General features: G+C 35.6%; 1 protein-coding gene across 21 annotated transcripts in view; it reads right to left on the reverse strand.

The window, feature by feature from the left end:
• INPP4B (inositol polyphosphate-4-phosphatase type II B) overlaps positions 1 to 14,713 on the reverse strand; it is a 794,515-nt gene that overhangs the window by 170,456 nt on the left and 609,346 nt on the right. For all 21 annotated transcript variants that reach the window (XM_070504821.1, XM_070504820.1, XM_070504819.1 and 18 more), the window contains one exon: positions 7,365 to 7,542. In XM_070504821.1, coding sequence (XP_070360922.1) covers positions 7,365 to 7,542 — 178 coding nt within the window. The remainder of the gene's footprint in view (positions 1 to 7,364; positions 7,543 to 14,713) is intronic.

The raw sequence follows: 14,713 nt of genomic DNA on the forward strand, positions 1-14,713 counted from the left end.
TCCTAACCCAGAGATACTGAATTAGAATTTGTATTTTTAACAAGCTCCCCCAGGATCATTACTGACAGTTTGTGATGTTTAATAATTCAAATCCTCTGTCTCAGCTCAGCCTATTGATTGCTATGATGGTCTACCCAAAGCAGGTCTCCAGTCCTTCCTCACTCAACAACCTCAGTACCTACAAAATAGACTTTCTCTTGGATAAATAACTAGGAGTCAGATGGCTAGATCACATATATATTTAACTTTATAGACATTGCCGAACTGTTTTCCAAAGTGTACAAATAATTGTGTGCCCATCAGCGATATATGAAAGTTCTGGTTGTTCATATCCCCCGCAACTCTCTGTATGCTCAGCCTTTTTGATTTTAGCTATTCTAGTGGGTGGTTAGTGGTCTCATTTTAGTTTAAATTTGCATTTGCCTAATACCTAATGATGATGAGTGTCTTTGCATGTGCTTATTTGCCATCTATATATCTCCTTCAGCGAAATGTCTTTTCAATTCTTCTGCCCATTTTTAATTGAGTTGTTTGTCTTACTATTAGGTTGCAAGAATACATTGCATATTCTGCTACAAGTCCTTTGTCAGATACATATTTTACAAATATTTTCTCACAGTCCATGACTTGTCTTTTTATTTTCTTAATGGTTTCTTCTGAAAACTTTAATGAAAGTTTTAAATTTTGATGAAATCTTACACATCATTTGTTTTCTTTTTTGGTTCATGCTTTTGTGTTCTATCTAAGAAATCTTTGCTTAACTCCAAGAGGATAAAAATTTTCTCCTACGTTGTCTTCTAGAAGTTTGTTCACTTACATCTCTTAGCTTATATATTAAGGTTTATGATCTTTTTTGAATTAATTTTTATATGTGTGTGAGGTAAAGATAAAGAAGGGTTGCATTTTTTTTGCATATAGATATTCAATTATTCCTGCATTAGATGTTAAAATAATATCCTTCTCCCAAGAACTTCCTTTGCACTTTTTGTCTGAAATTATCTAAACGTATATGTGAGGGTTTATCAGAGATTCTCTATTCTATTCTATTGCTCTATATGTCTATGCTTGCACTAATACATTGGTATTATTTTTGTTTTAAAGAGTAAATATATTTAAGTAAATTAAATGTTTGAATCTTTTTTATATCTATCCAAATATTTACCATTTCTGACACTCTTTATTCCTTTGTGTAGATCTAGTTTTTATTTGTCTAAAATGATCTTTATTTCACTTTTATTTTTGAGACACATCTTTTCTTGATATGGAATTGTAACTTTTTTCCATTGTCAGTATTTTGAAGACATTATTTCATTGTCTTCTGGCTTGCATAGTGTCTAACAAGAAGTCTGTTATAATTCTCATCTGTGTTCCTCCGCACATAATGTATCTTTTATTTTCTTTTCTGGTTGTTCCACAATTTTCTTTTTATCAATATTTCTCAGCAATTTGATGATGATGTATCCATGATTCTTTTCTTTTCTTTTTTTCTTAACGTTCTTCTGTTGGAGTACATTTTGCTTCTTGCATCTGTAGTTTCAAGTTTTCATCAAATATTGAAAAATTTTGGTCATCATTTCTGCAAATATTTTTCTGTTCCCCTCTTCACCTCTTCTTGGACTCCATTGACATGTATGTTAGACTTCTTGGTATTTTTCTATAAGTCATTCATGTTCTGTTTATGTTTTTTAGTCTTTTTCTCTATGTGCTTCATTTAAATAGTTTCTAATGCGATGTTTGCATGTTCACCACCTATTCTTCTGAAGTGACCAATGTGCTAATTCCACTCAGTACATATTTTTATTTCAGAAATTTATATTTTACATTTCTCTGAGTTCTATGTGATTCTTTTTTTAATCTTTCATTTTTCTCCCCATCCTGTTCGTGTGTTTCTCTGCATTCCTAAATATATAGAGCTTGGTTATAATCACCCTTTTAAGGTCCTTATCTGCTAACTGCATCATCTCTTTCATTTCTGGGTCTGTTTCAATTGCTTTATTTTTCTTCTGGTTATGAGTTACATTTTCCTGCTTCATTGCACACTTGGCATATGCTTAGTAAATGCCAAGCATTTTATATGTTACGTTCTAGCTGGCTGGATTTTATTGTTTTCTTTTAAATAATGTTGGATTTTGTCCTGGTGTGAGGTTAAGTTACTTGGAATCAATAACAATCTTTCAAGCCTTATTTTTAAATCTTGTTAGAGTGGATCAAGAGCAGTCTTTAATCTAGGACTAACTTAGCCCCACTTCCAAGACCATACCCTTCTGAGGGCTCTACACAATGTGGTATGTATTATAGTCTCTTCACTCTGCTGGTGGGAAGATCAACTATTCCCAGCTCTGTGTGACCACCAGGAATTGTTTTATCTGCTTATTTCTGGTATTTATTTCCCTGGGTTTTGGTGATTTATTCTTATGCATATGCAGATCAGTACTCAGATAAAGATTTAAAAGCACCTATTTACAGATCTCCAAGGCTCTTTCTGTGTGCAGCTCCCTTCTTTCTGGCACTCTGCTCTGTGAATTCTAGCCATCTTACCCTTCCTGAACTCCCATTTCTCTCTTTAACTTGAGAACTTACTGTTTGGCTTTCTCCTCCTAATGCCACAGCCTGGAAACTGCCTCCAGGAAGCAAGCTAGTTAATCATAAGCATCACAGGTTGTTATCTTCCTGTTCTGCCTATTTTCCAATTCGTGAAAACCACTCTTTTACACATTTTGGCCAGTTTTCATGTTGGTTAAGGTGGGAGGATCCATGCTACTCCATTATAGCCAGAAACAGAAGTTCTAATTCCATGTATTTTAGGTATAAGTCTTATTCTTAATATTATTTTACTTCCTTATCTTTATTTTCCCTATTCCTCAATATTCTAATGAACACAAATTTTGGTTTTTATGTAATATTACTTTTTCACCAATTCAATATTTACGTGAGAGTATGAAAAACAGACATATAAGTTCTAATCCTGAGATTTCATCTTGATTTATACCAGTTATTTTCAAGTTCACTTAGACTATATACATATATATACACACACACACATATTTTCACCAAATATAAAAAAAAAATAAAAATCCTTTACCTATTAAGTTCTCATTAAATTCTCTTCACTTTGGGACTGAAATAGACCTAGGAGTGGTTGCACTGAATAAAAAATAAGAAACTCCTTCTCAGTGCCTAAGTAATCAATATAATCAATATCCTGCTGTATATTACGTGTATCTTCAACTTTTAGCTTACTGATAGCTTACTGACTTCTTGGCATTGTTATTAAGGAAAACAAGACTTTTCATAAGAAAATTCTGAGTTAAGTTTTCAGATGAAATGCTTTTTTCTTTCTTTGAATACAATAGAATGCTTTGGTATACTGTGTTAAGGTTGAAAGGATACTAGGAATTGGAAGATGTGAGATTTTCTCAAATGTACTGTGAGCAGAGCCTCTCATACTTGTGACAAAATCAATATTTGTTGTTGTTGTTTACCATTTCACAATTATAATATTGTGGAACATCTCATTCTTTTAAAGTCCTGGGTTGTAAAAGTTAAGGACCATGTTTATGTAGTATTTGTCATACAGCATCGAGTATAATGCCACACCCAATCAGGAGGTCAATATTGCTTTTTGATGAGCAGGATAATGACTTTCTAAAGAAGATCTATCAATCTTGTTGGAATGGAGAATTCAATGGGTAGTTGGAACTAATGTCACACGTATATCCGAGCTATGAGAGCTATCTATACATTGCCTACATTTAGGCCCTTATTTTTTCAGTTTGAATTTGCTTACATTATTTTTATCTTTTGATTTTTTTGTAGTATTGTACACTTTTAGTCTAGGGAAAGGAAAATGCATTTTTATCCCACTCTTATTATTAACCTTTCACATATTATGTTAAAACTTTGGCCTGTGCTTTGTCTTCTCTCTTGGAATTATTTATAGCAACTCAGAGTTTGCCTTGTGTTATGCCCCTATGTCATAAGATTAAATAATTTATTTAATATTTTCATAAACTAATATGCAGCAAAAAAACCCAGTTATCCATCAGAAGATATACTAAGAATTAAAAGATTAGAACAATTTAATTGAGCTTGTGTGTTTTAGGACATGAAAAATTTATAGAAAATTTTTATTCTTGTGAAATTTCAGTTAGGTCTTCCCCACTGCCACCCAACCTCCCTACTTGTTTCCTTAGTTCTATATACACATGCCCGTCTTAGCAATCATGGAACATTTGACAACATGCTATAGTGGTTAAGCTCACAGAAGCTGGAGCCAGACTCACAAGGTGGGTGACTTTGGGTTCGTTAATATAGTTCTGTACCTCAGTTTCCTCTACTGTATAAAATGAGGGGTAACAGTACCTGCTTCATAGGATTAAGCAGATTAAACATTGAAGATTTTAGTACCCATCTCATGGACTTGTGAAAATTTAAGACCTTATAAGAGTACTTCACACTTATTAAACCTCCAATAAATGCTATCTATTATTGACATTATCATTAGCATCATAACTATTACCATCAAGAATCTTGAATCTCTTGGGAAGAACAGGTCTACGTCTTACTCCATTTGTGTCCCTAGTGTCAAGGACACTGCTTGGCAAATAGTTCAGGAAATATTTTTACTTTTTCTAAATTGTGTGTGTTTGTTTTTCTACCAATAGACGCTTAAAGGGATGGAATTTTCCTGGAGACCCTTAGTCCTGTGACTTGGTTATCAGCAGCAGGAGAGATTATTTGAATTGCTTTTGGATCTACAAATAATGCCAGCTCTGAGACTCTCTGAATATGCCCTATTAGTAAATTGGGTTTCTCTGTTGCCCTTTGCTTTTCCCCAAGACTCTGAGTATATGTTAAACTGATAATGTATCCACTGCTATCATGTCCAGATGCAATGGCTTACCTAAGAGAAGGGATGGCATCTCATTACAAAAGAATTCAATGCCTCCTGCCCTCAGTCTTCCCCAGCCTCTCCAGTCTACTACAGTGAGCTCTCCCATGTTCAGCTGGTCAAAGGCTATGAAACCTTTAGAGTTCCTGGATAAGTATTAACGTAGACAATCACTATTACATATTGAATAGGCTATATGGACAATTTCCTAAGAAAACGACTCAAGAACTTATTTTCCAAACATACCAGTCCAGAAATAAAAGAAACAAGGGGACTATCAACGAAGTAAGAATTTCCATTTTCTAACCCACAGTCTGTAACACCCTGATCCTAAAAACAAAACTTTTTCAGCTAAATCTTGCTAACATTAAATTATACTAAAATTTACGATGCCACTAAAACTATTTATCTTTTATGCTAAATTCACGGTTCATACTTTATTTTAAACCACTAACTGTCTTCATAGACTACAAAACTCTGTTTAACTTAGCTAATTCTTTGAAATTCCAGGCATGCATTCTTAAAAGAATGCATGGCTTGCAAACTTAACTTAAATAAGATCCTCTTGATTCCAAGGGCTGACAGATTTATTAGTAGAGGAAGCTGTCTACTCAGTAGAAAAACATAGGGGAAAAGTTGGAGCAATGCTAAATTAAAGGAGGAGAAAATATGCACCCTGTCCCCTCCTGAATCACTGCAGCAAGTTGTAAATGATGTATGAAATGACAAATCCTTGCCCAACACACAGGAAGAATATAAATACCGCTCTGTAATCACTGCAGTGATGTGCTATTTGCTAAAATTTTCTGCTTAGGTGAACCCAGAAAAACCTCACTTCATCTACAAATCCAAAATAGAACTGAACCAAAATGAAATTATATTATTTTACTGTACGCAACACTCTCCTTTTTTTTTCCCTTTCCCTAGCCATAACGTATTTATTGACTACTAGACACACTTATTGACCATTAGAATACTTAAATGTTGCCGAGGAGTTTGTTTAACAATTTTTTTTTAACTTTAAATAAGAAAACATCAAAACACATATATTAAGTAGAGAATGCCAGAGTTTCCATGCCAGATTCCATCAGACCTGGGGTTGAACCCTGGTTTTGTTTGAATCCTAGGTTTGACTCTAGCTGCATGATTTGCACCTTTCTTTAAACTTCTCTGAGCTTCAATCCTTTCTGTTGTGACATGGAGATAATATGTACCCACAATTTGAATGAAATAACATAAGTCATGAAGTCCATAGCACAGTATTTAACAAAGTAGGTACTTGTAAATTTGGGGTCAATTTTTTCCTCCCTTTTCATGATGGAGGCACCTGTTCTGGCCTAGAAGGAATGCTGCATTTTGAACTGGAAGTCTTAGATTTTGATTTTTCACTTTTTAATTCATTTGACAACGCACTTGACCTTTCTGAATAGGCATTGGCTAACTTTTAGTGAAAACAGACATTAGTTATATCTGATGAGAAAATATATGGTAATGTACACTTTACACTAAAATGTTAAATAAGCACAAGATATTATTATTATAAATTAACATATCTGAACCAAAAATATATACATATATAGAATCCAGATTTCTATGAATCTGTTCTTCAGGGACATGAAGAACTACATTGTTATTTTATTCTAAAATGATAACATGAGCGTTTTCTTTGGTCAGTTTTTTCAAGGACATATTTATTGAAAGTATCTCATAATAAATTGCAAGATGTCCTCAGAATGCAGAGGTTAAGGATGAGGTTATTGGAATTGGACTCGAAGACACCTGGTTTTACACTTAAATCAAGCTGCAATTTGTCTTTTTCGATCTTGGTTCTTTCTATGCCAGTCAGCTGCCCTGATTAGTTATGGAAGTTGTTATTGAGTATCCACCCCACCCCACACTAACTTTCCTCTCTGCATATACAGATGCAAGTCATCTTTGGAAAAATCAAGGCATAGGTCCCACTACATTTCAAACAATAACTTTTGGAAATTTTTAGAACCTTCTCCCAGTAGATAATGTAGAAAGGAAGTGAAGAAGAGGAATTACCCCATGCCACCAATAAGAAACCACATCAAAGTTCTCAAGTGGCATTCCTATTCAAATGTATAGCTTCATATGCATAAAAATTAGGTGATCACCAGAGGAAAATAAAGCAATTTTCAAAATCTAATTTAATTCATTTAATAAGACCATGAACAAAAGAAAATGAAAGATGTCAAGGAAAAGAGAAAATATATCCCAACTAATAACAGATTTCATTTCCTAGTAGGAAAAAAAAAGTAATGTTCAGTAAGATTTGAAAAGAGAATGAGGCCAATTCATTTTGATCCTGTGGCAATACTTTGAAGCTTGCTTTTTAACCTGGTCTATTTTACATTTTCAGATGCTATGAAAGGCAATGTATGCAGAAAGCAACACCGATGGGGATTTGGGTCTTTCATTTTCCCCAATGTAGTGATGATTTGGATCTTACTTTTTCTGAAAGCATCTTTAAAGAATTCTTCAAGCTGTCTGGAGAATGCTGGCTTGCAGAATTAAGCAGTAGGTCTGCATAGGTTGCTATCAGAGGCTGTAGCTGATTGATGTTGCTGAGAACTTCTTTTGCTTTGGCTGTGTTTTCAGGTGAATAGTAAATAAACTGGTACTCAGTACTGCAACAACAAAGATAAAGACAAGTTACACAACAAGCAGAAGGAATTCGCAGCCCTTAATACCAGATGGCAAATGATAAACAGAACTCCAAATATCATTACTCCCTATTGAACAGATAAGAACTATTCTAAGAGATTTTTTACAATGTTCCAAGAGTTTTTTAAGTAAAATGACCAAGATATTTTTGTTTTTAAAAGATTGGCACCTGAGCTAACATCTGTTGGCAATCTTCTTTTTTTCTTCTTCTTCTTCTCCCCAAAGCCTCCAGTACATAGTTGTATATGCTAGTTGTAGGTCCTTCTGTTTGTGCTATGTGGGATGCCACCTCAGCATGGCTTGACGAGTGGCGCCATGTCTGCGCCCAGCGTCCGAACTGTTGAAACCCTGGGCTACAGAATTGGAGCATGTGAACCTAACCACTCAGCCACGGGGCTGGCCCCAACCAAGATATTTTTTAGGACTGGGTAAAATAAATCCAGCCCTTTTTCAACCCCCAGGAAGAGTCTTTCTGATTGCATATGTCAAATATTGGTATTCAAAATAAATGATTATTAGTATTCATTACTCATGAAGTTACATAGGACAGAGAAAAAAACTATGAGTGTTTATATTCAGGTGTGTCTGAATATAAATCCTGGCTCTGGCACTTACTACTAGCTGGGTGACCTTTGGGCAGCCTTCAGCTTCCTCCTGAGGAAAGTAGGAAAAATTATACACATAATTCTAAGAGGTGGGTAAGACTGGTGATCATTCATGTGAAGTGCCTAAAATAGTGCTTGACACAGAGAAGGCATTCAATAACTCCTACCTATATTTTCCCTCGTGATACTTAGGGCAAGGGGAATAAATTTAATAGCTGAGAAATGTGGAGAAAATTACTTAATACCAAGTGGGTATATGGAGAATTTTATTGGATAAAAAAGGACTTTGATAGCATAAAAATTCCATTAGGCTATTTTGTTATCACTCTTTCTGTTCCTGGTGGTTTCTCATTTGACTTGTAAACAAATCTAAAATTGACTAATAATTAAAGAATTACTGACTTTTGTAATCACCATCTAGAAATTGGTCAAGCAAGCTATGGAGGAAAGGATTCCATGGAATGAAGGAATCTTTGGCCAGTATCATTAGAAAAGATAAAGAAGGCATGTCAGCAGGGGAAGCAGTAAAACAGCAAAACACCAGCCCAAGAGAAAGAAGGGAAAAGTCAAGGTTGGTGCATTCTCATGGTTAGTGCCACGCTTGCTTACATCCCTATACATCCAACTGTGAAAGCATTTTTCATAATACCTTGCAACCTTTTTTGAGGATTTATTGAACATTTTCTCTACATTTACTAGCTAAATTATTAAAATTCCCATAATTCCATTTCTTATTTTGAAACATTAGAATCCAGTAAGAAAAATTAACATCTAGGAAGAACTCTCCTCTTCACTTTCCCGTTTTTCAGTTTATTCAGGGAGATGATATTCTTTTGCAAATATATAATAAATATTTCTATTATTTTATTTATTTATTTGCACAATAATTAAAAGAAATGTCCTTGGTTGCTTGGACTATTCAGAAGATAGAACAGGAAGTTGATGAGGGTACATGAAGGCTAAGAACTACATTGCTATTCTGTGACACTTATGAGAATTTGCTCTCAATTTTATACTTGTAGACTTCTAAATTTCAGAAGTGGGGGCTTAAAATAAAACATACCTTAACTACTGAGTTGGTGTATTTCAATGCGACTAAAGCAAAAGACGAGTAACAATGGTGAGGGGGAGAAAGAATACAATAGTCCCTGCCAATTACCTCTCTTTTTCTGGCTCATCTGATCTCATGCTGGAGTGTGGTAAGGCCTTAACCAAAAACTGTGAACTGAGATGTTCCCTTTTCATCTGTATTCAGACTGGATACAAAGTTCAATCCAACACAGTCTTCAGTAAATCGAACAACTCCATGTTATTTTTGCAAAGAAAATGATTATCTAAAGATATGGATGCATCACCAGGGTGGGGATGATGTTGGATACCCAGCACTTCTGACAGCAGAGAGTAGGACTATTCCAGACCTGATACAGAAGGCAGTGGGTGGTAGCTACTCCATGATCCCTCTTCATTGATCTGCTCTCCTGTCATTATAATTTGCTTTCTGGTGTCACGTTATGGGTACTGACAAGACTCCCATGGCTTAGCTCTCGGAAAGCTACAGTTCTCAAGGCCATATGTGGTCTCCCATCTTTCTCTTCACATGACAGTCCTCTGTTGGAGTGTGTCATTCCTGGCTTCGCATACATTCTCTTCCATTTGTTCTTTTTGACTCTTGTCACCATTGCCTTTCTTCTTTACTTATATCATACTTTCCTGGCAGTTCACTGTTACTATATTCCTGAACATTACCTACTTTCATTATTTTTTATACGTATTTCTTACTCTGAAAATTCTCTTAGAGTCTCCTCTCCATTTGAGTCTAACACATACATTTTCAAGATTTATTTTTCACATGTTCTGTCCTTCTACCCTGGTTCAGCAGTGCTCAAACTTTAGCAGGTATAAGATTCACTTGGGGATGAGGACAGAACCTGGGTGTTTATTTTAAAAAATGCAGATTCCCTGACAATACCAGGAGATTCTGCTTCACTAGGTTGTAGCATCTATAACAAGCCCCTCAGTTGACCCTGATGCAGGTGGACATCTGAGCACTTTCAGAGACATCTGCTGTCATTGTTTTCACTGTGAGAATCCCTCTAAACCCTTGATTATGCTACACAAAGACTCTGATAAAAATTCCTTTATTCTCATTTTAACTAAGTTAAACTTAGGTTCCTTATTCTTATTTTAATTTTCCTAGTGCCTTTTATAAGGCTACTTTTTTGCCCTCCATCTTTATATTCAGCACAAGTTGCTTCAGAGCCCTTCTCCTTGCCAGCGTTGCCTCCCCTAACATTTTCCATTGTCCTTCCATTCTTTGCCCTCCCTATATGCTCCCTGCCCTCTTCCTCTCATCCTCCCATTACATTCTTCAATCACCATCGTGGGACATAACCATAACTCCTGCCCCTTCCTCCCAAGTCAGTCTCTGTTGGAGTGGAGTTTTGTAGTAGGTATTGGTTCTCCTGATTAAGTCTTTAAGAATGAGCACCTTACCCAGTGAGGCTGAAAGATTCATTTTCCACAATAAAAGCCAATGCTGGTGTCCAGGATGAAATAGTATGATATGGAAAAAAAAAATATCACCACCCACAAAATAATTTTAAGTATACATAAATTTCATCCACCTATTCAGTGCCTTACTGTTTAAACATGTCATATATTTTAACAGTTATAGCTTCTTAAATGGAAAGTTATGAGTATAATTTAATTATCGAGATAAAAAGAATATAGCGAAACTCTATTTTATAGTGCTCTGAAATTTAAACTGAATCCAAACACTTGAATCAACTATCAATCAGACAAAGCCAGAAGAAAGACAAAAAATTTGCTTAGACAAAAAATGTTTTAATAGGATATAAATAAATAGCAAATCATGGATAACAAAAATTGTAATTGGTGCCATAATAATTTTTTATTGATGAAATAGTAAACATATAATATATATTTATTTATTTAATATAAATTTAATTAGAATACACATACATCCATACTCATATGTACACAAGTGCCTGTTGTTACTGGGGGTGTCATATGGTGGAGACGTAAAGAAAAATAAAGCATTGATATTCATAAATGTTAATTGCTACCAAAATACAATTTAAAAAATGATTGCATATTCTTGGGTGTATATTCCATTTCAGTTGCTTTTTGCTGGTCCTCTTTATTTCCCTATCCTCTAGTGTTGGCATGCTCCAGGACTCAGCCCTTGGAACTCTTCCCTTTTTTATCTATCTGTCCTTCCTAAGTAATCTCATTTATCTTGTGGTTTAAATACTTCAATTGTGCAAATGATTCCCCAGTTCACATTTCTAGCCTAGATCTTTCCCCTGAACTCTAATTAAAAACAAAAGCTCTCCTCTTGACAGCTCCAACTTATCATGTCCCAAACTGAGCTCCTGATCTGCTCCCATTCTCAACAGCCAGCTCCTCTGGCACTCTTCCTCAGCTTAGTTCACAGCAAGTCCTATGATGGTGGTCCATGTCTTTTCTCTCTCTCTCCTATGTTTTGTCCAATTTTCAGAATATTCTGCCTTTTCCTTCAAAATATGTAGAGAACCCAACCACTCATTTCCACTCTCTACGCAACTGCCCTGGTGCGGACCACCATCCTCCTCTACCACCAGGATAGTTGCAACAGCCTACAAACTGGTCTCTCCACCTCTGTCCTCTCTCCTTGACATTGAAATCCGTGACTTTTGCTTAGTTTTGAAAGAGGCAGGAGGTAGGCTAGGAGAGAGAAATAAAGCAATTCTTCCTCAGTTCCCTATCCACATCCCAAATCCTGGGACTTGCACTGCCACTTATCTGCGCCTGCCCTACCCCACGCCATTACTACCTCCACTCCTTAACCCATTTGCCCAACCAACTACTACTTTCGCAAATGGAGTCATACAAAAATATAGATGAGAGATGCTAAATAGGCAAGGAGGGAAAAGGGAAGGAATAGATGGAGGAGGAGAGGCATGGACATAAGAAAAAATGCTATTGAGTGATGTGTCTCTGCTCCTGTGGCAGAACTAAATCTCCAGAGAAAAATTTCAGGACTATTTCCACTTATTTTTTTCCCAACTCAAGCAGTATTTGTAAAGAAACAGTCTCTTGAATCCAGAGGGAAGGATAGACATGCTCTCAGTTCTAACTGGGAAAAAAATCATGTGGATAATAAATGAAAATTTACACCTTAGTGCACTTGAATATACCCTTCTGGCTTCACAGGGTTTAACAACATGCTTCATGAAATTGTAGAATGTAAAAACATAACTCTCTGCTTTTCCCCATGCATTCTTTCCATTTTTTTCTAGAAGTGTGGCTGAGAGAAAAGAACTAAAAGGAAAACAGTATTTGTTTTTTTACCTCCAAAGGATTTTACTTACATAATTAAATGAGTTACATGATCTAAACATAAATTGATGTTTGTCTATGAAACTACGCATTTTTAAAGACAAGTTGGTCTCCTGGAAATTTTAGAATGAGTATTTTGAACAAAGCCTGATCCTGCCAATTATTAGCTCTGGGACAGGTAATGCTAATTAAGAGGGAAAAAAACCTAAAATTTATTTTGGCTCAACTTGCTCTCAAAAAAATTTACGTGTTGGCTCTGATCGCAGTGGCTCCTACTACTCCACTTTTCAGTTTGCCAGTTCTTATCTGCAATTTCTTGACCATTAAGACCTTTTTTCTGTATACATCCTTTCCTTAGCCCTATTATTGCCCTAACAAAAACTTCCCAGGCACTCTTAAGTGACTTTAAATAAGTCCAATGTGTTTTCACTTCCTTCCATGGCCTATTCCCATCTATGCTTGAATTCACTTGCCCTAACTTCCAAGGATCTGGTCAGTTCTATTTCTGCCTTGTTTGGCTTCTGATATTTTCGTGCTCACTGCTCTGTGAAAGTGTGACGGAGTAACACCAACACCAGGTCTCCATCCAAAAATTTTCTCAACTCCATCGTAGACCTTATCCATTCACGTACCTATCCGAAGAACAGAAACCATTCCCAAATATACTGCAAAAGTAAATGTTCCCGTGATTGTAAATGGGAATGAGAGATCTTTTTGGGGTGATGGAAATGTCCTAAAGTTGGATGGTGATGATGACTGCACAACCCTGTAAATTTACTAACAATCATTGAATTGTATACTTAAAATAAGTCAATTGTATGGTATGCAAATTATGCTACAGAAGCAGAGAATAGAATGGTGGCTGCCAGGGCTTGGAGAGAGTGGGAAATGGAGAGATGTTGGTCAAGCAGTTCAAAGATTCACTTATGCAAGATGTATAAGTTCTGGAGATCTAATGCATGGCACGGTGACTATAATTAACAGTACCGTATTTTATGCTTGAAATTTCCTAAGAGGGTAGATCCTAAGTGTTCTCACCACAAAGAAAAGAAAACAAAAGAAAATGGTAACTATGTGAGATGATGGAGGATAGGTTAATTAGCTGGACTGTGGTGATTATTTCACAATGTATACATATATCAAAACATCAAGTTATTCACCTTGAATATATCAAATATTTGTCAATTATACCTGAATAAAGCTGGGGGAAGAAAAGCAAATGTTCTCAGCATATGATATTATAGTGTTGGTGATTATGATTCTGGGATAAAAATATAGGAAAACAGAAAGTATATTTAGGAGCCATTTCATTTTTTTCCCTGTTAAATCTGATTATATTTTTGTGGAGGGTCTATAATAAAGCCAATAATTTATGCTGTAGAATTTACACTAATAATCCAAATCTCTCTCTCTCCTTCGTTCTCTCATTTTAATAGCTAATAATTATTGGGTCTATACCATAGGCCTAGCATTATGCTAAATTCTCTTCAGGGATTATTTTATGTAATCTTGACAACAGCTTTCTGAGGAACAATTATTCTTCCACCATCCAGACACGGAAATTGAAGCCTGGATAGGTTAAGTAACTTGGTCTGGATTACACAACTAGCATAGACGGTAGAACCAGGGTTCAAACCCAGGCCTTTATCATTACACAATTTGAACTCTCAATTATGTTTCACTACCTCATGAACACAGTATTGACCCATTTTAAATCTGGAAAGGTTATAATGCACTAATACAGGAAACATCTTTTATTCAGTAACATAACGGTAGGTTATTTTATTAAAATAAAATTTAATTGAAGTTCTCATCTAATTAAAACAAAGCTCATGAGAGAAAATGTATGATTCTATTTTATAACACAGATTAGACTAAAGAAAGAATTTGAAATCATCTCACAGTAAACTTTCAAGAAATATTTAGTGACTGCCACTTGGACAATGCATTGAGGAAAGCGAAAGGCCACAGGGAGGCAGCAAGATGATCCGTGTGGATGATGTGATGAGCGTGATGATGCCTGTCCTCTAGATGCCACAGCCAGGGCCAGCAGCAGAGAAGGAAAAGGGGATAACTTTTTTGCCTCAGTCTTCTTCCCATAAGAGCCTGCAAACCTAAAGCTCGATATTCTTGCTGTGTGCAAATATCTTTGGGTAGCCTTGGTTTCGCGGGGCTTGCTAACTAAACA

The sequence above is a fragment of the Equus asinus genome, chromosome 3 (genome assembly GCF_041296235.1).
Source record: "Equus asinus isolate D_3611 breed Donkey chromosome 3, EquAss-T2T_v2, whole genome shotgun sequence".
NCBI classification, from domain to species: Eukaryota; Metazoa; Chordata; class Mammalia; order Perissodactyla; family Equidae; genus Equus; species Equus asinus.